This window comes from Terrapene carolina, unplaced genomic scaffold, assembly GCF_002925995.2.
Source record: "Terrapene carolina triunguis isolate 2854851 unplaced genomic scaffold, T_m_triunguis-2.0 Scaffold31, whole genome shotgun sequence".
Taxonomy (NCBI): Eukaryota; Metazoa; Chordata; order Testudines; family Emydidae; genus Terrapene; species Terrapene triunguis.
Window position 1 is genome coordinate 2,297,167 of NW_020664382.1, and position 25,046 is coordinate 2,322,212.

A 25,046-nucleotide genomic window follows, 5' to 3' on the forward strand; every position below is an offset into this window, starting at 1 on the left:
CAGGAGGAGGGAGAAAAGTTCTTTATAGACTTGGGGCAGCAAAAGTTTAGGAACAGCAAGTCAAAGAGAAGGGCAGAAGGAATCATGAGTTCTGAAAGGAACGAAGGGGCAAATCCACACAGGGTTTTGGAAACTAGAAATTATATTGGGTTTGGAGATTGACAAGGAAACAGATAAGTTGAGGTTGGTATGGACCTACTTCCTGAAGAAAGTCTGAGTACAGCATTCTGAACTCTAACATTCAGGACTTGATCCTACACCACTAAAGTCAGTGGGAGTTTTGCCCTTGACTTCAATGAGAGCAGGATCAGGGCCTAAGCAAGCACATGTGTGCAGGGCTGGAGAGGGGAGGGTTGGTATCAGAAAATGGAATTGCCATAGCCTAGTGCGTTGTTATGCCAACAGCCATTCTTTAAAAGCTAAAAGCGTAAGTCATATTTAGGAGCCTTGACAGGGCACTAAAACAGAGTGATTAGGATTTTATTTTGAAGGCCCTGTTTCTAACAAGAACACAGCCATCATCTCATGAACTTCACAAGGATTATTTTTTTGAACATTACAGGAGGGCAATGAAACTCGAATTTCTTGCAATTCGGTTTTGGTCCATTTTCCTGGCACTCAGTGTTTTAGTGCCACATGACAGGGCTCAATTTAGTTCAATACGCCTTTACTATCACAGAGTAAGAACTGCCTTTGCTGGGAGCTTTTAAGTTAGTGAGTTTTATAGTGATGACTATATATGTGTAAATACATAAAACAGTATTATAATGTACATGTGCAATCTATGTATAATTTAAATATATAGCAGGGAATATACATTAAAGACAAGCTGTGCTTGTTGAACCATCTGCATTTGGTTCTCACATTTACATTTATATTCAGTTATATATGAAGATGTGCTGGATGAAAATTTTTTGCGTTGTTTTGGATTTTGATACAAAACTTGCCTGGAGGTTGATACAAATTCCCTAACCTCTAATGTTCATGGCAATCTTGAGGAAGAGTGCAGCGAGCCTATGCAACACAACACAGCATCCTCTCCCAAAATTGTGCATTGTATCTTTGCAAATCACAGTGAAGTTGAACAGTTTACCTTACATGCTTTTTTATTTTTATTACATATAAATAAAAATTGTCCAGCCTCCAAGGACAGGAAAATTTTGACTTTATAACCTGATACCTTTCCCCCCCAAAATTGGGGGAGGAGGGGAGCCCCACCAAAATGGTTATCACATTAACATACCTCAGCACTTTTTTCCCTTGAGAACCAACATAGCTGTGAATATTTTTGTTATAAGGATTCCAGATTTTTTCCCCCTCCCAAGAGACAAGTGGAAACTGGTCAACTCACTTGCTTCCTTTCCTGTGAACTTACTCTGTAACAGGGCCTTCCGTAAGCTCAGCAGAGCCAGGGAAAAAACACATGAAACTTATTAGGTCAGTAGCAATACGTGTGGTGTATAAGAGACTGCATGAGCATCCAAGATTATATGGAAAAACTGGGAGCCTTCTATGCAATCATCACATTCCCTAGAAAGGAGAGCTCCTTTCATGCTCAATGGAAAACTCCTTAAGAAACCCCAGCCTGGTCTGCATGCCATTCCCACAGCCCTCGTTGAAGAGAAAGATGCAAAAGCTTTCTTTGGAGCTCAACCTCCAATCCGAAAAGGGGGAAAGGCAAGCAATCTCAAGAAGCAGAGTGTCAACTTTCTTGCATGCCCAAACTGCTGGCCCATGAACAAAAGACCAAATTATAGTCTCAAATGCTGCCATCCATCCACCCCTGCACAGGGGCACGTGGCTATTTTATTGGACTATCAGGCAGCCAAACTGCAGTTTTCAACTTAAAAATTTTCACTTAAATTTGAAGCCCTTACGCCTAGTGATGAGGAAAGGAAAAAAACCTGAACTCCATCCTCAATTAGTTCTTCATAGATTCCCTAAAATTCAGGGCTGTCTGAAGGTTAAAAGGTCATTGTGGTCCATTAGAATCCATAATCGTCAAGAAGAAAAAAAGAAAGGTGAACTAATGCACCACTTCTAGGGACACATTTTCAATGCCACTTTCCTAGCGCTACCTTTAGTGCAGTACATACAGAAACTGTACTTTTGTCTTATCTTAATGGCACTTCTTTTCTAAAGCACTTATGGATTTCTTTAGAAAGTCTGCCTACAGAGTCTGATCTCCTCTTCTCCATCAGGGAAAAAAAAAATCACTTCCTTCATGCATCTGAATTTGAGATATTCTTCTTTGATTGCAGTTTTATTAAGCACATTCCCTTACAAGTTTTGGAAATATCTGCTTCCAACAGCATACCTTCATAAACTTCCTGCCAGGTGTGCACCTCAGTCACTAAACATGTCCCAGAACCAGCTGAGCATCCGACTTCCTTAAATTTCAGAAGCAGTCATACCACCTTTAACTTGTCACTGCTACAGTTGTGTTAATGTGACTATGTATACCTCTGCATTTGTACAGCACCTAGCACAATGGGGCACTTGATCCCAAGTGAAGTCTCAAAGCAGTACCATAATATTAAAACAACTCTATAAAATCAAAATAGGGTCTGAATAATTGGCAATTTTTATGAAGGAAACTGAAGGGGCTGGGGAAAGGGAGAGAAGATGGGGGCAGGGCTGTGTGGGACAACAGAGTATGGGAGAGCCTGGAGGGAGTGTGAGAATTGGTGAGGGAGGGGCTGGATGGATAAAGAAGGGGGCAAAAGAGTGGGAAAAATTACAGCTTCCCAAACACCAGAGGATAGGAGGGATTAAGAAGAGTCCTACTCTGAGCAAGCAACGAAATCTCGTGTGAATGCATTTAAGGTTGAATTTGAAGCTTGAAATGATCACACACAGATTAGGGGTGAAGGCTTCCATATAAAAAGCTCAAAAATACCTGAAGGCAAAAAAAAAAAAAAAAAAAATCATTTATAAAAGGTCACCGTTTTTAAGCCCCTTTTTGGGGGGGCGGGGAAGGGGAATGGGAAGAAAAGGAGAAAAAATCATGCTTCTGATTTCTGAATACATGTGGCTAGCAACACGGAGAGCATAACAGCCTTATTCTATAAATCACTTTCCCTCATTTATTAGGAGAGTGATAACCCATCAGCATCCTGGGGATCTGATGAGACCCTGGCAGAGGTAGTTTTATTCTATGGCATCTATATACACTTCCTACATCTGCTCTGGACTGCAAGACCAGAGTCAGCCAATATTTTCATATGACTGATCCAAGAATGCTTTGGCTTCTAGTAAGTTGTTCTAATTCATGGTCCCAGAATTTTAAACAAACACAGAAAGAATCCCACACAAACCATATTGGCCATGATTAGAAAATATAAGACTCCAGCGCTCCCTGAAGGGAGTGCACCGGAACTGCCGGGATAAGCAAAGGATCCTGACTTGCCCCCATGGAAAGCAACTATGGGGGTTGTAGGGCCACTAGCACCCTACTTCTCCCCTGAAGCCCCCACGATGTCTCCTGTGATGCAGCCTACAGAAGCCCCCAGGCTCTTTCTAGGAGGCAGAAGGCACAAGTTGAGGAGGCAGCCAAAGCAGCAGGGCATGCACGGCATGCACTTCAGGAGCATCACTGACAGCAGCACCTGTAGTTGACGGGCATTTTTTTGTAACAGAGGAGTTAATGATTTCTGAGGGAGGGGGCAATGACTAGATCTGGGGGAGGGAAGAGGAGAGGGAAATGAGTAACTGGGAAAGTGACTAAAATTTCAGAATTTACTTTATGTTGCTAACAAAACAGGAAAAGTATATTAAAAGCCAAACTATGTGGAAGTCTTTTCTTTAGGCCCCAATCCTGCACACCTGGGTCCAGATCCACATGGGCACTGCAGTCTACCCACGTTACAGGATTTGGGCCTTAGACCAGTGTTTTCAAAGTTCAGGTTGCGACCCGGTACTGGGTCATGGCATGTAAGGCACTGGGTTGCCTTGCTCAGCACCCAGGGACCCTGGCTGCTCTGGTCAGCACTACCGTCCGGAACGTTAAGAGTCCCGTTGGTGGTGCTGCCCAGGTAAGGCAGGCTAGTCCCGACCTGCTCTGACACCGCGTTGCGCCCCGGAAGTGGCCAGCAGCGGGTCCGGCTTCTAGGAAGAGGGACCACAGGCCTCCACGCACTGCCCCTCCCCAAACACCAACCAGCCAATGGGAGCTGGGGGGGAGGGGGGGGACGCCTGCAGGTGAGAGCTGTGTGGAGCCGGACTTGCTGCTTGCCACTTCCGAGGCGCAGCATGGTCCACGGTGCCAGGACAGGCAGGAAACCTGCCTTAGCACCCCCACTGCGCCACTGACCAGGAGCCGCCAGAAGTAAGTCTGCACCCCAACCCCCTACCCTGAGCCCCCCCAAACCCAGAGCCCCTCCTGCTCCCCAAACTCATCTCTGGCCCCACCCCAGAGCCCTGACACCCTCCTACACCCCAACCCAGAGCCCTCTCCCACACCCTGAACCCCTCATTCCCAGCCCCACCCCCACAGCCCTCACCCCAACCCTCTGGCCCAGCCCTGACCCCCTCCCAAACCCCTCATCCCCAGCTCCCCTGGGTCACAGGCATCAACAGTTTTCTTCAACTGGGTCCCCAGAAAAAAAGTTTGAAAACCACTGCCTTAGACTAACCTCTTTTGTACTTGGAGCATGCCTAGCATAACGTATATGCTACTGTAATATTTAAAAAACACATGCAGAGAACAAAACCAAGAAGAATCAGTTTAATAAACACAAAACACTTCAAGTTTGGCTTTAGTCAAAAATGGAAATAAGCTGTGGTCTCATTTGGGTGCTAGTTGTGTACTCGTCTTCAGTATTAAATAAAACATAACCCAATACCTGTCTGTCTGTATTCCTTGAAAGCAGATCAATTCAGGAGAAGATTCACTGGCAGAGCAATGTGAGGAAAACCTAGCACCCAATTTGTCCACAATCAGTACATGGAATTCTTCCATAATCCCTGTGAGGGTTAGATCAGAATCCCCCTTGGGAGCTGCCACCCGATGTGCCAAGACTACCTCTGCTCCTGCTTTCCCTGACAGCTCAGGACTCCAGCACCTTGTCTAGCAGAGCCAGATACACCCGCCTGCTCCAACAAAGACCCAGGGTCTGAATTACTTGCCCCAAAGCTGCAGGTTTACCTGAAATCAGCTAACAGAAGTGTTCCTGTCTTTAACACTCTGATGCCCAACTCCAAATGGGGTCTAAACCCAAATAAATCCGTTTTACCCTGTATAAAGCTTATACAGGGTAAACTCATAAATTGTTCACCCTCTGTAACACTGGTAGAGAGATATGCACAGTTTTTTGCTCCCCCAGGTATTAATACATACTCGGAGTTAAGAAAAATGTGATTTTATTAAATACAGAAAGTAGGATTTAAGTGGTTCCAAGTAGTAATAGACAGAACAAAGTAAGTCACCAAGCAAAATAAAATAAAATGCGCAAATCTAGGTCTAATCAAACTGAATACAGATAATCTCACCCTCAGAGATGCTTCAGTAAGTTTTTTCCTCAGACTGGACACCTTCCAGGCCTGGGCACAATCCTTTCCCCTGGTACAGCTCTTGTTCCAGCTCAGGTGGTAGATAGGGGATTCTTCAGGTCATCTCCTCTCCTCCCTTTGTTCTCTTTCACCCCTTTATATATCTTTTGCATAAGGCGGGAATCCTTTGTCCCTCTCTGGGTTCCCACCCCCTCCTTCTCAATGGAAAGACACCAGGTTAAAGATGGATTCCAGTTCGGGTGACATGATTACATGTCACTGCAAGACTTCATTGCCCACTTGCCAGCACACACACATACAGGAAGACTTACAGGTAAACACAGTCATCTGCAGACAACTGTCCTGGTTAATGGGAGTCATCAAGATTCCAAACCACCATTAGTGGCCCACACTTTGCATAATTACAATAGGCCCTCAGAGTTATATTTCATATTTCTAGTTTTAGATACAAGAGTGGTACATTTATACAAATAGGATGATCACACTCAGTAGATTATAAGCTTTGCAATGATACCTCACAAGAGACCTTTTGCATGAAGCATATTCCAGTTACATTATATTCACTCATTAGCATATTTTTATAAAACCATATAGACTGCAACGTCACAATCCCCACCTCACCATTCAAAAATGCCAGACCCCAAAAGCCAGTAAAACCAGGCAGAGAAAGTTTGCTTCATAGTTTCCTGTAAATCCCTTACAGTCTCCACAGATCCAAGTCAATGTCTAAAGAAACTCAAACAATAGCAAAGAATGAGAGAATAAGAACATAAGAACAGCCGTAATGGGTCAGACCAAAGGTCCATCTAGCCCAGTATCCTGTCTGCCGACAGTGGCCATTGCCAGGTGCCCCAGAGGGAGTGAACCTAATAGGTAATGATCAAGTGATCTCTCTCCTGCCATCCATCTCCACCCTCTCACAAACAGAGGCCAGGGACACCATTCTTTACCCATCCTGGCTAATAGCCATTAATGGACTTAACCTCCATGAATTTATCCAGTTCTCTTTTAAATGCTGTTATAGTCCTAGCCTTCACAACCTCCTCAGGCAAGGAGTTCCACAAGTTGACTGTGCACTGTGAAGAACTTCCTTTTATTTGTTTTAAACCTGCTGCCCATTAATTTCATTTGGTGGCCCCTAGTTCTTGTATTATGGGAATAAGTAAATAACTTTTCCTTATCTACTTTCTCCACGTCGCTCATGATTTTATATACCTCTATCATATCCCCCCTTAGTCTCCTCTTTTCCAAGTTGAAGTCCTAGCCTCTTTAATCTCTCCTCATATGGGACCCGTTCCAAACCCCTAATCATTTTAGTTGCCCTTCTCTGAACCTTTTCTAGTGCCAGTATATCTTTTTTGAGATGAGGAGACCACATCTGTACGCAGTATTCAAGATGTGGGCGTCCCATCGATTTATATAAGGGCAATAGTATATTCTCCGTCTTATTCTCTATCCCCTTTTTAATGATTCTTAACATCCTGTTTGCTTTTTTGACTGCCTCGGCACACTGCGTGGACGTCTTCAGAGAACTATTCACGATGACTCCAAGATCTTTTTCGTTGTAGCTAAATTAGCCCCCCATCATGTTGTATGTATAGTTGGGGTTATTTTTTCCAATGTGCATTACTTTACATTTATCCACATTAAATTTCATTTGCCATTTTGTTGCCCAATCACTTAGTTTTGTGAGATCTTTTTGAAGTTCTTCACAGTCTGCTTTGGTCTTAACTATCTTGAGCAGTTTAGTATCGTCTGCAAACTTTGCCACCTCACTTTTTACCCCTTTCTCCAGATCATTTATGAATAAGTTGAATAGGATTGATCCTAGGACTGACCCTTGGGGAACACCACTAGTTACCCCTCTCCATTCTGAGAATTTACCATTTATTCCTACCCTTTGTTCCCTGTCTTTTAACCAGTTCTCAATCCATGAAAGGACCTTCCCTTTTATCCCATGACAACTTACTTTACTTAAGAGCCTTTGGTGAGGGATCTTGTCAAAGGCTTTCTGGAAATCTAAGTATACTATAAAAAGCAACAGAGGGTCCTGTTAGTCTTAAAGGTGCCACAGGACCCTCTGTTGCTTTTTACAGATTCAGACTAACATGGCTACCCCTCTGATAAGTATACTATGTCCACTGGATCCCCCTTGTCCACATGTTTGTTGACCCCTTCAAAGAACTCTAATAAATTAGTAAGACACGATTTCCCTTTACAGAAACCATATTGACTTTTGCCCAACAATTTATGTTCTTCTACGTGTCTGACAATTTTATTCTTTACTATTGTTTCAACTAATTTGCCCGGTACTGACGTTAGACTTACCGGTCTGTAATTGCCAGGATCACCTCTAGAGCCCTTTTTAAATATTGGCATTACATTAGCTATCTTCCAGTCATTGGGTACAGAAGCCGATTTAAAGGACAGGTTACAAACCATAGTTAATAGTTCCACAACTTCACATTTGAGTTCTTTCAGAACTCTTGGGTGAATGCTATCTGGTCCCGGTGACTTATTAATGTTAAGTTTATCAATTAATTCCAAAACCTCCTCTAGTGACACTTCAATCTGTGACAGTTCCTCAGATTTGTCACCTACAAAAGCCGGCTCAGGTTTGGGTATCTCCCTAACATCCTCAGCCGTGAAGACTGAAGCAAAGAATCCATTTAGTTTCTCCGCAATGACTTTATCATCTTTAAGCACTCCTTTTGTATCTCGATCATCCAGGGGCCCCACTGGTTGTTTAGCAGGCTTCCTGCTTCTGATGTACTTAAAAAACATTTTGTTATTACCTTTTGAGGTTTTGGCTAGCCGTTCTTCAAACTCCTCTTTAGCTTTTCTTATTACATTTTTACACTTAATTTGGCAGTGTTTATGCTCCTTTCTATTTACCTCACTAGGAATTGACTTCCACTTTTTAAAGGAAGTCTTTTTTATCTCTCACTGCTTCTTTTACATGGTTGTTAAGACACGGTGGCTCTTTTTTAGTTCTTTTACTGTGTTTCTTAATTTGGGGTATACATTTAAGTTGGGCCTCTATTATGGTGTCTTTAAAAAGTGTCCATGCAGTTTGCAGGGATTTCACTTTAGTCACTGTACCTTTTAATTTCTGTTTAACTAACTCCCTCATTTTTGCATAGTTCCCCTTTCTGAAATTAAATGCCACAGTGTTGGGCTGTTGAGATGTTCTTCCCACCACAGGGATGTTAAATGTTATTATTTTATGGTCACTATTTCCAAGCAGTCCTGTTATAGTTACCTCTTGGACCAGATCCTGCCCTCTACTCAGGACTAAATCAAGAGTTGCCTCTCCCCTTGTGAGTTCCTGTACCAGCTGCTCCAAGAAGCAGTCATTTAAAGTATCAAGAAATTCTGTCTCTGCATTTCGTCCTGAGGTGACATGTTCCCAGTCAACATGGGGATAATTTAAATCCCCCACTATTATTGAGTTCTTAATTTTGATAGACTCTCTAATTTCCCTTAGCATTTCATCATCACTATCACTGTCCTGGTCAGGTGGTCGATAATAGATCCCTAATGTTATATTCTTATTAGAGCATGAAATTTCTATCCATAGATATTCTATGGAATATGTGGATTCACCTAAGATTTTTACTTCATTTGATTCTACATTTTCTTTCATAGTGCCACTCCCTCCCCCCCCGCACGACCTGTTCTGACCTTCCGATATATTTTGTACCCCGGAATAATTGTGTCCCACTGATTGTCCTCAGTCCACCAGGTTTCTGTGATGCCTATTATATCAATATCCTCCTTTATCATGAGGCACTCTAGTTCACCCATCTTATTATTTAGACTTCTAGCATTTGTGTATAAGCACTTTAAAAACTTGCCACTGTTTATTTGTCTGCCCTTTTCTGATGTGTCCAATTCTTTATGTGAATGTTTCTCGTCTGATCTGGCCCTTACATTATCCTCTTCCCCCCTCTGCTCCTGACTAGAACCTAGAGAATCTCTCAATAGACTCTCCTCTAAGAAGTCTCTGTCCGATTCACTTGCTCCTCTGCAGCAGTCGGCTTTCCCCCATCTCCTAGTTTAAAAACTGCTCTGCAACCTTTTTAATGTTAAGAATCAATAGATTAAACTATTTTAATGAAAAAGTTGTTTCTGTCTCTTCCCCCCGCCAATCACAAAAACATCAAAATGCCAAGCAGACCTTCAATCATTTCCCTTGTTGCCAATTCTTCCTCTAAAGCAAAAAACAAAAACAAAAAACAAAAAAGCCACCAAACCAAAACAGTAAAACTCCTCATAAGTCTCCTCCAGGGTTTAAATTACCAAATATTTAACCAAGAAGAGAAAGTTGGGTATTCTATTTGGACTCAGTTCTTCAGTGCATGTACCATTAAAACCATACATAAAATACATGTCATACAGGAGGTCCAACTAGATGATCCCAGTAGTCCTTCTGGCTGTAGACTCTTAGTTTAGGGATATTCCTGGCTCTCAATTTTTAGATATGTTTGATTGGGAAGTTAGATTTACCTCCCAAGTCCAAGGGATGATAAAATATATGAATGCCTCAGTAGACGTTTCAGATCAGTTCTAAGGCAGTAGACTTAGCTAACATAACTGATTAGTTAAAAGGTTTTAGAGACGAAAACTAGATGGATTTTTATGACCAAACAATTTGAAAATGTAACTTCAAAAAAATAAAGGATTATTAGGCAAATTGAAGACTCAACATGATATAATCTGAAATATCATATTAAAACCCCCACACAACTGTTCCAGTAAATCCTTTGTGGAAAAGTAGCAAGCTACAATCACCAACACGTATTTTTGAGCAGTATGAGAAATAGAATGTTCAAGAACTTTTTTCTTGACAATCCACTTGCAAAAGTCTCAAGTGGTTTCCATCCATTACCAGAGAACATTCTCACTATCCCACTTCAGGATTACTGAAACAGATTCTTGTGAATGGTAATTTACACACTAAACTAACAATAGTTGAACTATTAACTTTTCAAATTAAAGATTGTCAGAGCACCTCATAATCCCCAACTATTGAAGTGATCCAGATAGTATTCAAGATAATATCAATCTACTTGCATATTATACGGCTGGACTGCCCAGTTACAATGTTTTGCTTGGTTTATAGAAAAATCCACCCTGTTGAGCAGGCAATACAACATACTTCATGAACAAAACATCATGCAGGACATTCTCAGCAAAAACAAACTTTCTCTTTCTAGAACATTGAGTTCAAGATTTCCTCTAAAACCCCATAGTTCCAAGTGGTTTTCCTGGAGACTCAAGGGTAGCAAGATAATTTTCTGATCTACACAAAAAACTGAATTAAGTTGAAATTAAGCATGTATATTTTGTCATTTGAATTAAAAGAAGAAGCCACAAAAAACTAGACACCCAGGAAATTCAGAATTAAGGTTCCATTTCTAACATTGCACTGACATTCTAATAAAAAAAGGACACACGTCCATAACTTTTTCAACAGTTTTACAACAAAGCACTAATTCTTCCTTTTCTCCCACCCCCTTTTTTTGCATTTTTATAACTGTAGTGGAAGCGTGTACTGCTGTTGTTTAATGGAATTGAAATTGCAGGAGATATAATCGAAGGTGAGGAGGGATTTGAAATTATTTTTATTTCCTTTTAGAGGAATAAAAATAGGCACCCATCTTTATCCTCTGTAAACTGCAATGGGATGGAATCCTGGTCCCACTGACATCAATTGTAAAACTCTCCTTGCCTTCAGTGGGGCCAGGATTCCACCCACAGTATGTCTATGCTTTAAAGAAGTGTTTGGAATTAGAAACGTGTGATCCATCCATGTTTGTATGTTCAAAGTGCTTGTGCTACAAAGTCTTATGCTATGTTTAGTTAGGATTTGTTGAATGTTTTTGTTCCTCTCTGTATTCCTTCAATGTCACTTATCTTTTGTTAACTATCTCCCAGGAGTGAGTTACAGTTGTGGTTATTTTAGTTAAACTCATTACACACACAGCAAAGAGCAACCTTAACCCTGAATTTCCTAGATTTCAATGTCCATTTTTCCTGCCAGTGTTTTCCAAAGATAACATACACAAAACACTGACATGTAATTACAACCTTCAAGTGTTTTGAATGGCATTTCTTGGGGGGGAGGGGAGAGGTGTAGATTTGTTTTTAAATGGTCCTAAATCCTAGAGATAAGACCTGTCCCTACAGATACTAAGAAGTCCCTGGGGGAAGAGAAGGAGGGCAAGGAAGGATCCCCCCTCCCCGCCCGGTCTGTTGGCCATGAAATCTCCTCATAACCCAGTCCTCACCTACCAGCCTGTGAAAGGAGTCCCTAAGCTTCTGATGTCCTAAAGTCTCTATAAAAAGGGAAACCCCACTCTCTGCAGGTCCTCAAGATAGGGGATCATTTGCTACACAACCTAGGAGGTATATGGGAATTAGGCTCGCCTCTTGTGAGCCTCTGGATGTCTGCAGGACTGGGGCTGTTTTAAGGCTTGCTGGGGCAGGAGCAAGAAAGAGCATGGTTTACTGGAGGATTGGGGATCAGCAGACCCCAGAGGGTGTAGGGTAAGAGGAAAACTGCTTCCCCCTTCTACCACTGCTCCCCAGCCCCCATGGAGGAGATCACAAGGATTGAGAAACATCTTCCTGGCTCTCCCTGCCACTCTCCAGACTATCTTTGGGGTCCCAGTGAGGAAACACTTCCTCCCCTCCTCCTCTGCTCCCATCCTTTGAGCCTTAGGATACTCATCAAGGGCTCCCACAACCCCCACCCCATGGCCCTGGAGAGGCTCACAGGCCCTCCCCATGATCCTTAACTAGTAAGTTGAAACCCCACATTCACACCTAGGTCTTAAGTTCTTGGGGCAGGTGGGGCCTCTCAAATTCTCCCCCAAAACCAAACCCTTAGAGAGCTAGCCACTGCTCCTCCTCTAGCTCCCACCCCAATGTGCCAAGATTAGATTATCACCTGTCCCCACAAGTCTACTAAAACTCACAGGAGGGCTGGAATTGACCCCCCTGCTTAGCTTCTGAAAACTTACTGGCGGGGGGGAGGGGGGGAAGAGGAGGGGATGGGGGAATTTCCCCTCATTCACAACTCAAGAGTAGAGCTGGGTGAAATTTTTCAGCCAAAACTTTCAGCCAAAAAATGCAGATCCAGCAACATTTAAACATTTTGCAGACATTCATGTCAGCTTTGCTGACTTGTTCGTGTAGAAAAAACAAAAAATAATTCCAAAACAGTCAAAGCCTTTCCTTTAGGAATTTTAAAACAAAACATTTTGATTATTTTTTATTCAAAACAGCTTTTGATTTAGAAACTTCCTTCAAATTTAATTCATTTTAAGACATTAAAAATGCTCTAAATCCAAGTGAAATGTTTGGTTTGACCCACAACAATTTTTTTTGCCCAGTTTTTCTGAGTTGCCAGCAAACTGAAAAAATCTGTTATTTGTACAGCTTTACTCAGGAAGGCTTCCCCATAACACTTATATCCTCCTTAAAACCATTATTGAATAGGCGTTGTTCAGTTGGCATACAAAGTCTCCAATATTAAGAATCCCAAGGATAGCATTGAAGGGGACATTCTGGAATCTTCAAAAATGTCTTATTTCTAGAATATACTGTGCAAACTCTGCACTGGTGTTTCCTGGATAAAGTGCAGTCTTATCTGTTGCCATATATCTGTAGAAATGCAATATTTGTCTCCACCCCAAGTATGTTTCATTGAAGACATTTAAAAAAGCCAAATATGAAAAACCCACCCATCTAAGATTTATAAAGAGAAGGGGTATCAAGAATAGAAAGTATCTTTCAGCATCCCCATCTTCTAAATAGTTTTGGCCACATACATCAATTAAAGATCTACAGTTGGCTTGGAAGGATTAGATTTTTTTTTATTTCACCATCTATACATGAACCGAAGAAAATATTGTTAGATGATAATCAAAATTTACAGAAAGACAGAGTAAGAAAAATGCTGCTTCAGAATGCAGGGTTTGATTTAAAGATATTTACTCTGTATATTTTGACACAACGTTGAGAAGTCAGATTTTAATGGTTATAAATCTCTAACTTTTTGAATCTCGATGCCTATTGTCATTAAATAATTCTCTAACCACCCCCATAATTTCCTACAATTGTGAAATTTTAAATATAATAAAAATGATTACAATGCATAAGTTTGCACATTAAAATTAAAAATAAAAATTTAAAAAATGCCTAAAAACATACATTGATATCACAATTGCCAACTTTCGCACGGTAAATAAGTACCCCGACTTTAAAAATAAGCCAAAAATCAAGCTAATCCCATTTCAAAACAAGGCCAAAATAAGCCAATCCCCAAGAACCCCTACTCTCTATGTGACTAGATTCCCCCCCCAGCGTGCAGTCTGGGACTGTGGCGGGCCTGCTGTGTACGGCGACTCGCTCCCCACTTCCCCCTGCTTGCCAGGAGCTGATTAAATAATAAAAGGAAGCAACAAGCTACAAGCCAAAAAACTAGCCAATAAGCAACTCACAAGCCAATTAAGCCAAAAACAAGCCCAATTTCTGTGGTTTTTTTGTGGGTTTGGCATGTCTGATTCATAACAGTTAAAATTATAAAAAAGTAAACGTCAAATTCTGGCAAACCTAGATATAGTTTCATTTTTTTGCAGAAGCCTACCTAAAATAATTTAAACTAAGAAGAAAAAATGGCGAAAACAGCCAAACCCTGAGAGGACAAGGCATGAGGTCATTTCAATTAATCTTGATGTTTATCTTGATCTTATATTTGGTGCCTAGATTCTAGAGCATGTGCTATCCTACAAATAATTCAGGGCCAGATTAAAAACAAAAAAACAAAAACCACACCTCATGCTGCAAGTAGCTTCATTGAAATCAGTGGAACCTGTTGTGGAGTAAGGAGCTACTCAGCATGAGGAAGGGTGACAGACTCTGGTGCTAAAAATAAGAGATATATACCACATTCAGCAATCAACTGCAATAGAAGCCCATTCACCTGCTTTGCATTGTCTTTTCCACATACAAGCCAGAACCCAGGACATTCAATCCTATGCAAAGAGTTTTTAAAAGATACTTACTCCTCTGTATTGAAGTATGACGTTACATCAGGGTTTGGGGCACCTGCAACTGCAAAATTACTGCTTCCAGTGTCAACCAGAATATTTAACTGCAAAACCAGAAAAGAAAGGGGTTTTTATTTTCATTTCAGTTTAAGCTTCGATGAAAACATAAATACAATCTTAAATTTATAAATGAAGATGAACATTGCTGTGGAGAATAAACAAATATTTATGCAAAAATCACTGTAAGGGAAGATATGTTGCTGTGACCTTTCATCAAATTAGCCCACTACAGTAAAATGCTTATGCTCAAATAAATGTTAGTCTCTAAGGGTACGTCTACACTACACGATTAATCCGAATTTAGCTAATTCGAATTTGGTAAACCGGTTGTATTAATTCGATTGTATGCGGCCACACTAAGCAAATTAATTCGGTGGTGTGCGTCCATGTACTGGGGCTAGCGTCGATTTCTGGAGCGTTGCACTGTGGGTAGCTATCCCATAGCTATCCCATAGTTCCCGGAGTCTCCCCTGCCCATTGGAATTCTGGGTTGAGATCCCAGTGCCTGATGGGACCAAAACATTGTCGCAGGTGGTTCTGGGTACAGCCTCACCCCTCCCTCCCTCCCCCCCTCCCTGCATGAAAGCAACGGACGGCAGACAACCATTTCGCGCCTTTTTTCCTGGCTGAACGCAGCAGACTCCATACCACGGCAAGCATGGAGCCCGCTCAGCTCAAGACAGCAGTCATGAACATTGTAAATACCTCGCGCCTTATCGTACAGTTTATGCTGAACAAGAACCTTGAAAACCAGGCAGAGAGGAGCAGGCTACAGCAGCGCGGCGATGAGAGTGATGAGGACATGGACATGGAATTCTATCGAACCGCGGGACCCGGTGCTTTGGAGATCATGCTGTTAATGGGGCAGGTTATAGGCATGGAACGCCGATTCTGGGCCCGGGAAACAAGCACAGACTGGTGGGACCGCATAGTGTTGCAGGTGTGGGACGATTCCCAGTGGCTGCGGAACTTTCGCATGCGTAAGGGCACTTTCATGGAACTTTGTGACTTGCTTTCCCCTGCCCTGAAGCGCCAGAATACCAGGATGAGAGCAGCCCTCACAGTTGAGAAGCGAGTGGCAATAGCCCTGTGGAAGCTTGCAACGCCAGACAGCTACCGGTCAGTGGGGAATCAATTTGGAGTGGGCAAATCTACTGTGGGGGCTGCTGTGATACAAGTAGCCAAAGCAATCACTGAGGTGCTGCTACACAAGCTAGTGACTCTTGGGGATGTGCAGGTCATAGTGGATGGCTTTGCTGCAATGGGATTCCCTAACTGTGGTGGGGCGATAGATGGAACCCACATCCCTATCTTGGCACCGGAGCACCAGGGTACCCAGTACGTAAACCGCAAGGGGTACTTTTCAATGGTGCTGCAAGCACTGGTGGATCACAAGGGACGTTTTACCGACATCAACGTGGGGTGGCCGGGAAGGGTTCATGATGCACGCGTCTTCAGGAACACTAATCTGTTTAAACGGCTGCAGCAAGGGACTTACTTCCCGGACCAGAAAATAACCGTTGGGGATGTTGAAATGCCTATCATTATCCTTGGGGACCCAGCCTACCCCTTAATGCCATGGCTCATGAAGCCATACACAGGCAGCCTGGACAGGAGTCAGGAGCTGTTTAACTACAGGCTGAGCAAGTGCAGAATGGTGGTAGAATGTGCATTTGGCCGTTTAAAAGCACGCTGGCGATCGCTACTAACTCGCTCTGACCTCAGCCAAAGAAATCTCCCCATTGTTATTTCTGCTTGCTGTGTGCTCCACAATCTCTGTGAAAGTAAGGGGGAGACCTTTATGTCCGGGTGGGAGGCTGAGGCAAATCGCCTGGCTGCTGATTACGCGCAGCCAGACACCAGGGCGATTAGAAGAACACACCAGGAAGCAGTGTGCATCAGAGAAGCTCTGAAAACCAGTTTCATGACTGGCCAGGCTACAGTGTGAAATTTCTGTTTGTTTCTCCCTTCATGAAAACCAGCCCCCTTCATTCTCATTCATTCTCTGTAAGCAACCCACCCTCCCCCCAGCTTTCTTTCAAAGGTAATAAAGTCACTATCGTTTAAAAATCATGTATTCTTTATTAAGTGATTATAAACATAGGGAGAGAACCAAGAAGGTAATGTGGGTGAGGTTTGGGAGGAGGATAAGAGGGAAGTCTAAGGCCACTGATCAAATTCAATATATTGACAGCCTTTTGGTTGGGCTCTCCCCTGGGGTGGAGTGACAGGGTGCACGCAGCATCCCCCCCCGCGTTCTTACACGTCTGGGTGAGGAGGATATGGAACATGGTGAGGGGGGAGGTAGGTTATACAGCGGCTGCAGCGGCAGTCTGCCATCCTGCTGCCGTTCCTGAAGCTCCACCAGATGCCGGAGCATGTCCGTTTGCTCACGCAGCAGCCCCAGCGTTGCAGCCTGCCACCTCTCATCTCGAGCATCCCTCAAGACCTCACGGTCACTGGCATCTTTCCTAAATTTAGATACAGTGTCCTTCCACTCATTCAAATGAGCTCTTTGATTGTGGGTGGATTTCATTATTTCTTTGAACATGTCGTCTCGCGTCATCTTTCTACGACGCCTTATCTGAGATAGCCTTCTGGACGCAGGAGGGAGGCTTGAAACATTTGCAGCTGCTAGAGGGAGGGTTGAAAAAAAGTAGAGAAGTTTTTAAAATGATACATTTTACAGAACAATGCTTGTACTCTTTCATGGTGAACACTATTCACATTACATAGCACATGTGATTTCAGTACAAGGTCGCATTTTCCATCTTAATATTGAGTGCCTGTGGCTTTGGTGTTAGAGATCACAGACGCAGGTCCGGGCAACAGAATTCAGCTTGCAGGCAGCCATGGTAAGCCATTGTCTTTCGGCTTCTGCGCCCTCCTTTCCAACATACCAATCAAAGCCTGTTGACTGCTGAGGTTTTCCTGTTAACCTTCAGCAGCAGAAAACAAACTAACCCCCCCCCGCCCCCCCTCCCGCCATGAATTCCCTGGAATGCTCAATGTACCCCTCCCCGACCGCGTGGCTGGTAACAGGGAAAATCCCTGCTGAAACCAAACTAACCCATCCGCCCCCCCTCCCGCCATGAATTCCCTGGAATGATTGCTTTACCCTTCCCCCCACAGCTGGTATCAGGGAAGATCCCTGCTAGCCAAACGTGAAAAGCTCTGGGCCAATTTCCCCCCCCCCGCCCCTGCGCTTGGCTAACTGCAGGGAAGGATTTCTTATCAGCCACAGGCAAACAGCCCAGTAGGAACGGCCACCTCTGTCCCCTTAATTAAGTTCCCGTATTTCAAGCAGGTTACCATGAGCGATATCACTCTCCTGAGGATTACACAGCGAGATAAAGAACGGATGTTGCTTGAATGCCAGCAAACACCGGGACCATACGCTGCCAGGCTTTGTCAGGCAATGATACCAGATTACTTGCTGCAAGCATGGCGTGGACAAGTGTCCTACCATGGAGGACGGAATAAAGCGGCACTGCCCAGAAACCTTGTGGCAAGGCTTTTGGAGTACCTCCAGGAGAGCTTCATGGAGATGTCCCTGGAGGATTTCCGCTCCATCCCCAGACACGTTAACAGACTTTTCCAGTAGCTGTACTGGCTGCGAATGCATCCCAAGTCCTCAGGGCAAAATAATCATTAAAAAACCTTGCTTTTGAACCATGTTTTATATTTTAAAAGATAAACTCACCTGAGGTCCCTTCCATGGGGTCATGGTCTTGGCTACTGGCTTGGGAGGCTTGGGAGGGTACTTCAGTCAGGCTGAGAAAAAGCTCCTGGCTGTTGGGGAGAACGGAGTGCTGGGTGCTCTCTGCAAGATCCTGATCTTCCTCCTCCTCCTCTTCCCCACCCTCAGAATCCTCAGGTGTAGAGACTATCCCAGACCCGGTTTGCACGATCACAGGTGGGGTAGTGGTGGCGGCCCCCCCTAGAATTGCATTCAGCTCTGCGTAGAAGCGGCATGTCCGCGGCTCTGACCCGGAGCGACCGTTTGCCTCCTTTGTTTTTTGATAGGCTTGTCTGAGCTCCTTCACTTTCACGCGGCACTGATCTGAGTCCCTATTGTGGCCTCTCTCCATCATGCCCTTGGAGATTTTTTCAAAAGTTTTGGCATTTCGTCTCTTTGAACGAAGTTCTGCTAGCACTGAATCCTCACCCCATACAGCGATCAGATCCAGTACCTCCCGTGTGGTCCATGCTGGTGCTCTTTTTCGATTATCAGCCTGCATGGTTACCTGTGCTGATGAGCTGAGGTATCTGTGGTATCTGTGGTCACCTGTGCTCTCCACGCTGAGCAAACAGGAAACAGGAAATGCAATTCAAATTTTCCTGGGTCTTTTCCTGTCTACCTGGCCAGTGCATACGAGTTCAGATTGCTGTCCAGAGCGGTCAGTGGTGCACTGTGGGATAGCTCCCGGAGGCCAATACCATCGATTTGTGGCCACACTAACCCTAATTCGGATTAACAAAATCGATTTTGATGTTACTCCGTTCGTCGAGGTGGAGTACAGAAATCGATTTAAAGGGCCCTTTAATTCGAATTAACTGGCTCTGTAGTGTGGACGGGTGAAGGGTTAATTCGGATTAACGCTGCTAAATCTGAATTAAAGTCCTAGTGTGGACCAGGCCTAAGGTGCCACAAGTACTCCTGTTCTTTTTGCGGATACAGACTAACACGGCTGCTACTCTGAAACCTGTCACTATGCAAGGTCTTGAGACACATTTAACTTAAGACTCACAAATAGTCAATGGAACTATATGCATGCTTAAAGTTAAGCACAAGTATAAGTGTTGTCAGGATTGGGGCTATAGGGATCAAAGGCATATGTTAATAACCTGGGCTTGAAAATTTGGCCATTGTATAATCAATGTAAATTGAGAGGGGGGGGGGGAGAGGGGGAGATTTCCAATGTAGCGCAATTAAAATATTAGATATGTTAGAACTTATGGAGTTTTTGCCTCAACTGAAAAACATTTTTTTTGCTGAAAAACATTTCAGTTGAAAAATTATGTCCAGCTCTAGATGCAAGAATTCAAAGTAATTAGTGTTTCTAAAGCAATTTGTGATCCTTGAGTGAAGTAATATTATACGTGTATGTCACAGCCTTGACATCCGTAAAATACATGGCACCATACATAGAGGAGTTTATTTTAAAAATTAAAATTACAAATAGCTCATATATGAAAGATACTTTAAAACCACAGAAAGGCAGCAACACACAATTCATGAATCCCTGAATAAAGGCAATTTTACTGCCCACTTCACTGAGCAATACAGGATTCACTCTGTCTGGTTCTTAAACAAAGAAAAAAAATCCCCCATAAAATACAAAGAACAGTAGAACACAAAAAAGTTGCAAGCCCACTCTAGTATAACCAGCATTCACATGACAAATTGCTATTCAAACTGACATTCTGCATATATATGTTTATGCATAACTAGACACAGACAGCTAATACAAACACAGATATATTGTAGTCTTCACAATAGATCCAGTGAGTAGTGGAACATTTTGGGAGGGGTGTAAATTACTGAGTTTTCTCTTTTAGGTCTGCAATTCCTTTCAGCTCCTTCACATCTCATCACGAAGGAAACCCTTTCTGCATTGCCAATACCAAAGCCTATTTTACATTGCGCTGTACATTGCCGTATAACAGAAGCAGCTTGCCGTTCACACTGAAAGCTGGAGTTATCGTTGTTACTTATGCACAGGTATAGAATGGTTTTGTCATGAAGTGTCAGAGGAAGTTACTGAGAAATCCAAGAGCAGAGCAACACAACTGAACAGAGATACAAACAAAAAAGATCGTAAGTTGGCAAGACTGCTTAAGTGCAAAGCATTATTTAAAAAAAAAAGAAAGAAAGAAAGAAAGACATGCTTGTTTGCTCCTATTTGATGTATAAAGGAAAGCCTGATTGTTTTTTTTTTAAATTGCGGTTTCTAACTTCAATTTATATATATATATATACACACACACACACACACACACACACACCTTTTTCCTTTGTAGGTCACCTTTAATAGAACTGTAGGACATGCAATGAAAATCTATAGGGACACTTGAGTGTTATTTTGTTGGATTTAAGTCCTATGCAGAGGTGGATTAAGGTTTTGTGGGGCCTGGGGCCAGAGCAACTGGGGGCCCCTCCCCACCCCTTCCATCTGCAGTTCCCCCTTGACCCCCCCTCCCGGCGCTTCTGCCGGGGCGTAGGGGCTTGCCCCACTCCACCCTCCCAGCACTCCTTCCGGGGAATGGGGATGCCCATTTTTCTGGAGCCTTCCAATTGGCCGGGGCCCCTGGGCACAGACCCTGTTGGCTCAGTGGCTAATTTACCACTAATTCGATGAATGTTAGGTTGACCACTATGAGGGTTACACTAAGAGCATCTAATCCAAAAAGCAGACAAGGTAGTGACATTTATCTTTGCCATGCCAAATCTGAACATGACATTTTACACACTATTCTTTGTAGCTCTTTTGCTGAAGACAGTAATATAAAACGCCATCAAGTTGTGGTAGTAAAGAGAAATAAAACAAAACCATACATTTATTTAAAATCCCATATGCTAAACATGTTATAACAGTGAGGAGGGGGAAGGCCGTACATTTATATGGCACAATCTATATCTGCTCGGAAATGGCCAAGATATTAAACCCAGGCACGTCTATTGGGGAGTCAAACTCCCTGTCAATACCTCATTTAAAGAGTTCCTCAAATCTTCCAGTATTTGGTTTTGATCCAACATCAAGCAGAGTTTTCTGTATAGTACTCTACTTCAATTTAAAACAAGGATGTAATGATTTGGGGAAGCTATTCACCACTTATGAATTCTGGCTCATTTTATGAAGTTGCTGTGTCATTTATTGTGTTTCAGCATATGTGGAATCAACCATCTACTGGTGTCATGTCTCCCAGACCTGGGACAATCCCAAGTCATTAACCTGAATAGCTCCCATTCAAATTGGAGTACCTTTGAACAATAGGATGGCTAAAGCCTACAAAAACCAGTTCGACCCAGCTTGTCTGCAGGAAGAGGTGATGGAATTCCCCCAGAAGGTGAACAAAAAAGCCAGTTATCCACACTAGCACACAAAGGTGGAGAAATTGAGGAAGTACTCACAGAGGGACTCAATGGGGCAGGTTGCCTGAGTAAGAGGAAACCTCTTTGATGGAGCTGAAGGACTTTCTCTCTGCCTCCTGCAGTCAATGACTCCATATGTTTCAGAGGAGAAGCCATGAGCTGGAGAAGTACAGTCCAACACAGGGGACTTGGAACCCAAAAAGAATACTGACCCAAATTCCAAAGAACACTCAAGAGTGGTGAGGAAACTGAGTCAGGGAATGGCCTACAGTGTTTATATTTTACCTGGAGCTGTATCTCTTGTGCTGTCTGAAGTAAAAACAGTGATTTTTTAAAAAAACTCTTTTGCAAAGTCTGTGTCTATTTCCTTTAACTATAAAGTGTCCCAGAATGATTAAACAGTAAACCAGAATGCCCATGAGAGGGAGCTCTTGGAAACTGGTATGCACAAGCTACTCGGGTCTTGCAGAGGTAGGCAATGGTCCTGGGGGCCCAGGCAGTTAGGCCATGGAGTCCCACTTCCAGAAGGGGTACCAGACAGGGAGTGTGCCGGAAAAGCCAGTTTAGCCAGTGACCAAGGGGAGCTTACAGGCACAAAGGCCCAGCACGTGGGTCCAAAACCAGCAGCTGGGTGAGCATTCTGGGGAGCTCGACCAGGGCTGCGACAGACTTACCAGAGTGCCTTTAGGATTTTTTTGTTTTTAAACCTCTCCATTGATTAATATCAGTTTTAGAAGTTACAAAACATTTGACTATTGATTTGTTTTCTTTTTCCATCTGGCAACACCTCAGTCATCTCTGGTTCTGATCCCTGTTCCACTTATTTGCTAGAACAAGTTGTGTTGCTATAGTATCATTATTGATGATGTCTAAAGGGTGGGAGCTAAATACTCAAAACGTGCAGACATCAGCCACCCCTTCAGGAAACCGTCTCCTGCCAATCACTGAGAGTCTCAACATTTCGTATTTTCTTGAGAAGGCAAATGAGATGGCAGCGATCATTCAAGTTTAGATGCACTGGAACCCTCCCGTAGAGCTGTTACCTGCTTGGATCCTGGCCTTCTTTTAGAGTTGAGACCACACTGGTCAGAGTTATTAGTGATCTCTTGCTGGTTTTTGATAGGGGTCAGCTGGCCTTTCCCTACTTTCTACCACCTGGCATCCCTCACTGGAGTTCTCAAACACAGACTAATCACAGTACAATTCTGATACAAACTAATGACTGGTTACCGTGCCCTCTCCACTTCACTGAAACTGCTCCCACCATTGTCAACATTTAACACAACCAGGGCCGGCTCTAGGTTTTTTGCCCCCCCCAAGCAAAAAAAAAAAATGTGGCTGCCCCCCGTCCCAGCCCTGGGCTCCTTGCCGGACCCCCCCTGCTGCCCCAGCCCTGGGCTCTTCCCCCCCACCCACACCCCCTGCCACCCCAGCTCTGGGCTCCCTCATTCCCCCCCACCATTGCCCCCCACACACACCTCCTGCCGCCTCAGCCCTGGGCTCTCTCCCACCCCCACCTGCACCCTCCTTCCGCAGCAGTCCTGGGTCACTGGTAACTCGCTCCCACGGCAGGTCATTCAGCAGGAATTTTAGATGTGCACAGAACACAGACAGGATTGGTTCCCATATGGTTACAGAACTGCAGTAAAGTGGAACAATTTTCAGCTTGTGTGATTGGAGGATATCTGGATGCATATTATAAGACTGTCCTACATAAATGAGGAAAAGTTGAGGTGCCTTTATTATTCGTTTGTTCCTCTCTTTCTTTCTATGGGGAATTTGCCAATGCAATATCACTGTCTTCCTTTTAAACAAACAAACAAAAAAGGCAATGGCTGTTGAAAATAGCAATTCCAGTTCTAACCACTGGGAAGCATTTCTTGCTCAATTTTATCCTACTTTTTCTACAGCAAGTTACAGTGGATCAGTATATTTGATTTGGGAGAAATGAAGTAACAGCTGCCCAAACTGAGCTTGAGCACTCCTGAATTTTGAGGTGTTCAAATCTGGAAGGCAGGTGCTGGGGGGGGAGGGGGGGAGGGGAAGGGGGCTGTGGCTCTGCGGGGGAGCACGGCAGCATGTATGCAGCAATGTGTCTGGCGCTGCGTAGAGCCAGACATGCTGGTCTGAGTGGCACGGTAAGGGGGCAGGAGGGTTGGATGGGGCGGAGGTTCGGGGGTGGGGGGCAGTCAGGGGCAGGGAGAAGGGGGGGGTTCGATGGGTCAGGGGTTGAGGGGGGCAGTCAGGGGACAGGCAGCGGTTGGATAGGCATGGGAGTCCCGGGAGTTTGTCAGGGGACAGGTAGGGGGGGAAGTTGGGGAGGGTCTCAGGAGGGGGCAGTTGGGGACAAGGAGAAGGGAGGCTTAGATAGGGGGTGGGATCCTGGGGGGCAGTTAGGGGCAGGGGTCCCGGGAGGGGGTGATCAGGGGACAGGGAGCAGGGGGGGTTGGATGGGTTGGGGTTTCTGTGGGGGGCAGTCGGAGGGAGTGGATGGGGGCAGGGTGGGGCTACCCTCCCTCCCCATGGAGTGTCCTATTTTTTGAATGTTAAAATATGGTATCCCTACTCACAGTGCAGCTCTCCATTCACTGCAGCATGAGGTCTCAGCTACCTCACTCTCTCCCCCTCTTTCCTGTTGGTAGTGGCCAAGGGAATGCTGGGAAATGTAGTTCTTTCCCTGCTCCAGAGCTGGCTCTATAGGCAGGGAGCTAACCAAGGAACTACAGCTCCCAGGGCCCCCTGTTGGTTCTCAGCTCCCATGCTGGATCCCTGCCGCCCCTGCAAATGGGCTGCCCCAAGCACATGCTTGCTTTGCTGGTGCCTAGAGCCACCCCTGAACACAACCTTTTCCTGATCGAGTCCCAGGACCTGCACTCCATTCACATAGACCACTCTGCTGCTTTCGATGCTATTTGTTGTATAATCCACATTAAACCACAGCTGATCTTTGACTCTGAAGACTGGACCATGCAAATAGGTTTTTTTGTTTGTTTTGAGTCTGCTACTGCCTCCAAACTAATGGACCTGATCCTTTTAGCTGCAGCAGCAGAGGTTTATACTTTTAGATCGAAATGTCACACGTTCAATTTCTTGTGGCCTTATCTTTACTGAGGTGGTGATGGAGAGGGGGGCTCGGGAGGTAAATTCTTACCTCAAGGTAAAATCCTAGTGAAGACAAGGCATTTTGTAGTTTTCACCTGAGTTAGCAGCTTGAGTTAAAACACTTAACTTGGCCTGCTAAATTATGGAAAAACTATTAACTGTCTGGTCTTCACTAGGCTTTTACGTCAATTTAAGAACATACCCCTGCCCCAACCCCA

The 25,046-nt window shown here is 44.0% G+C and overlaps 1 protein-coding gene across 1 annotated transcript in view; it reads right to left on the reverse strand.

Annotated features, from left to right (window-relative positions):
* Positions 1-25,046, reverse strand: part of LOC112106287 (beta-secretase 2) — a 72,469-nt gene that overhangs the window by 18,144 nt on the left and 29,279 nt on the right. The window contains exon 2 of the mRNA XM_024199446.2: positions 14,586-14,674. Coding sequence (XP_024055214.2) covers positions 14,586-14,674 — 89 coding nt within the window. The remainder of the gene's footprint in view (positions 1-14,585; positions 14,675-25,046) is intronic.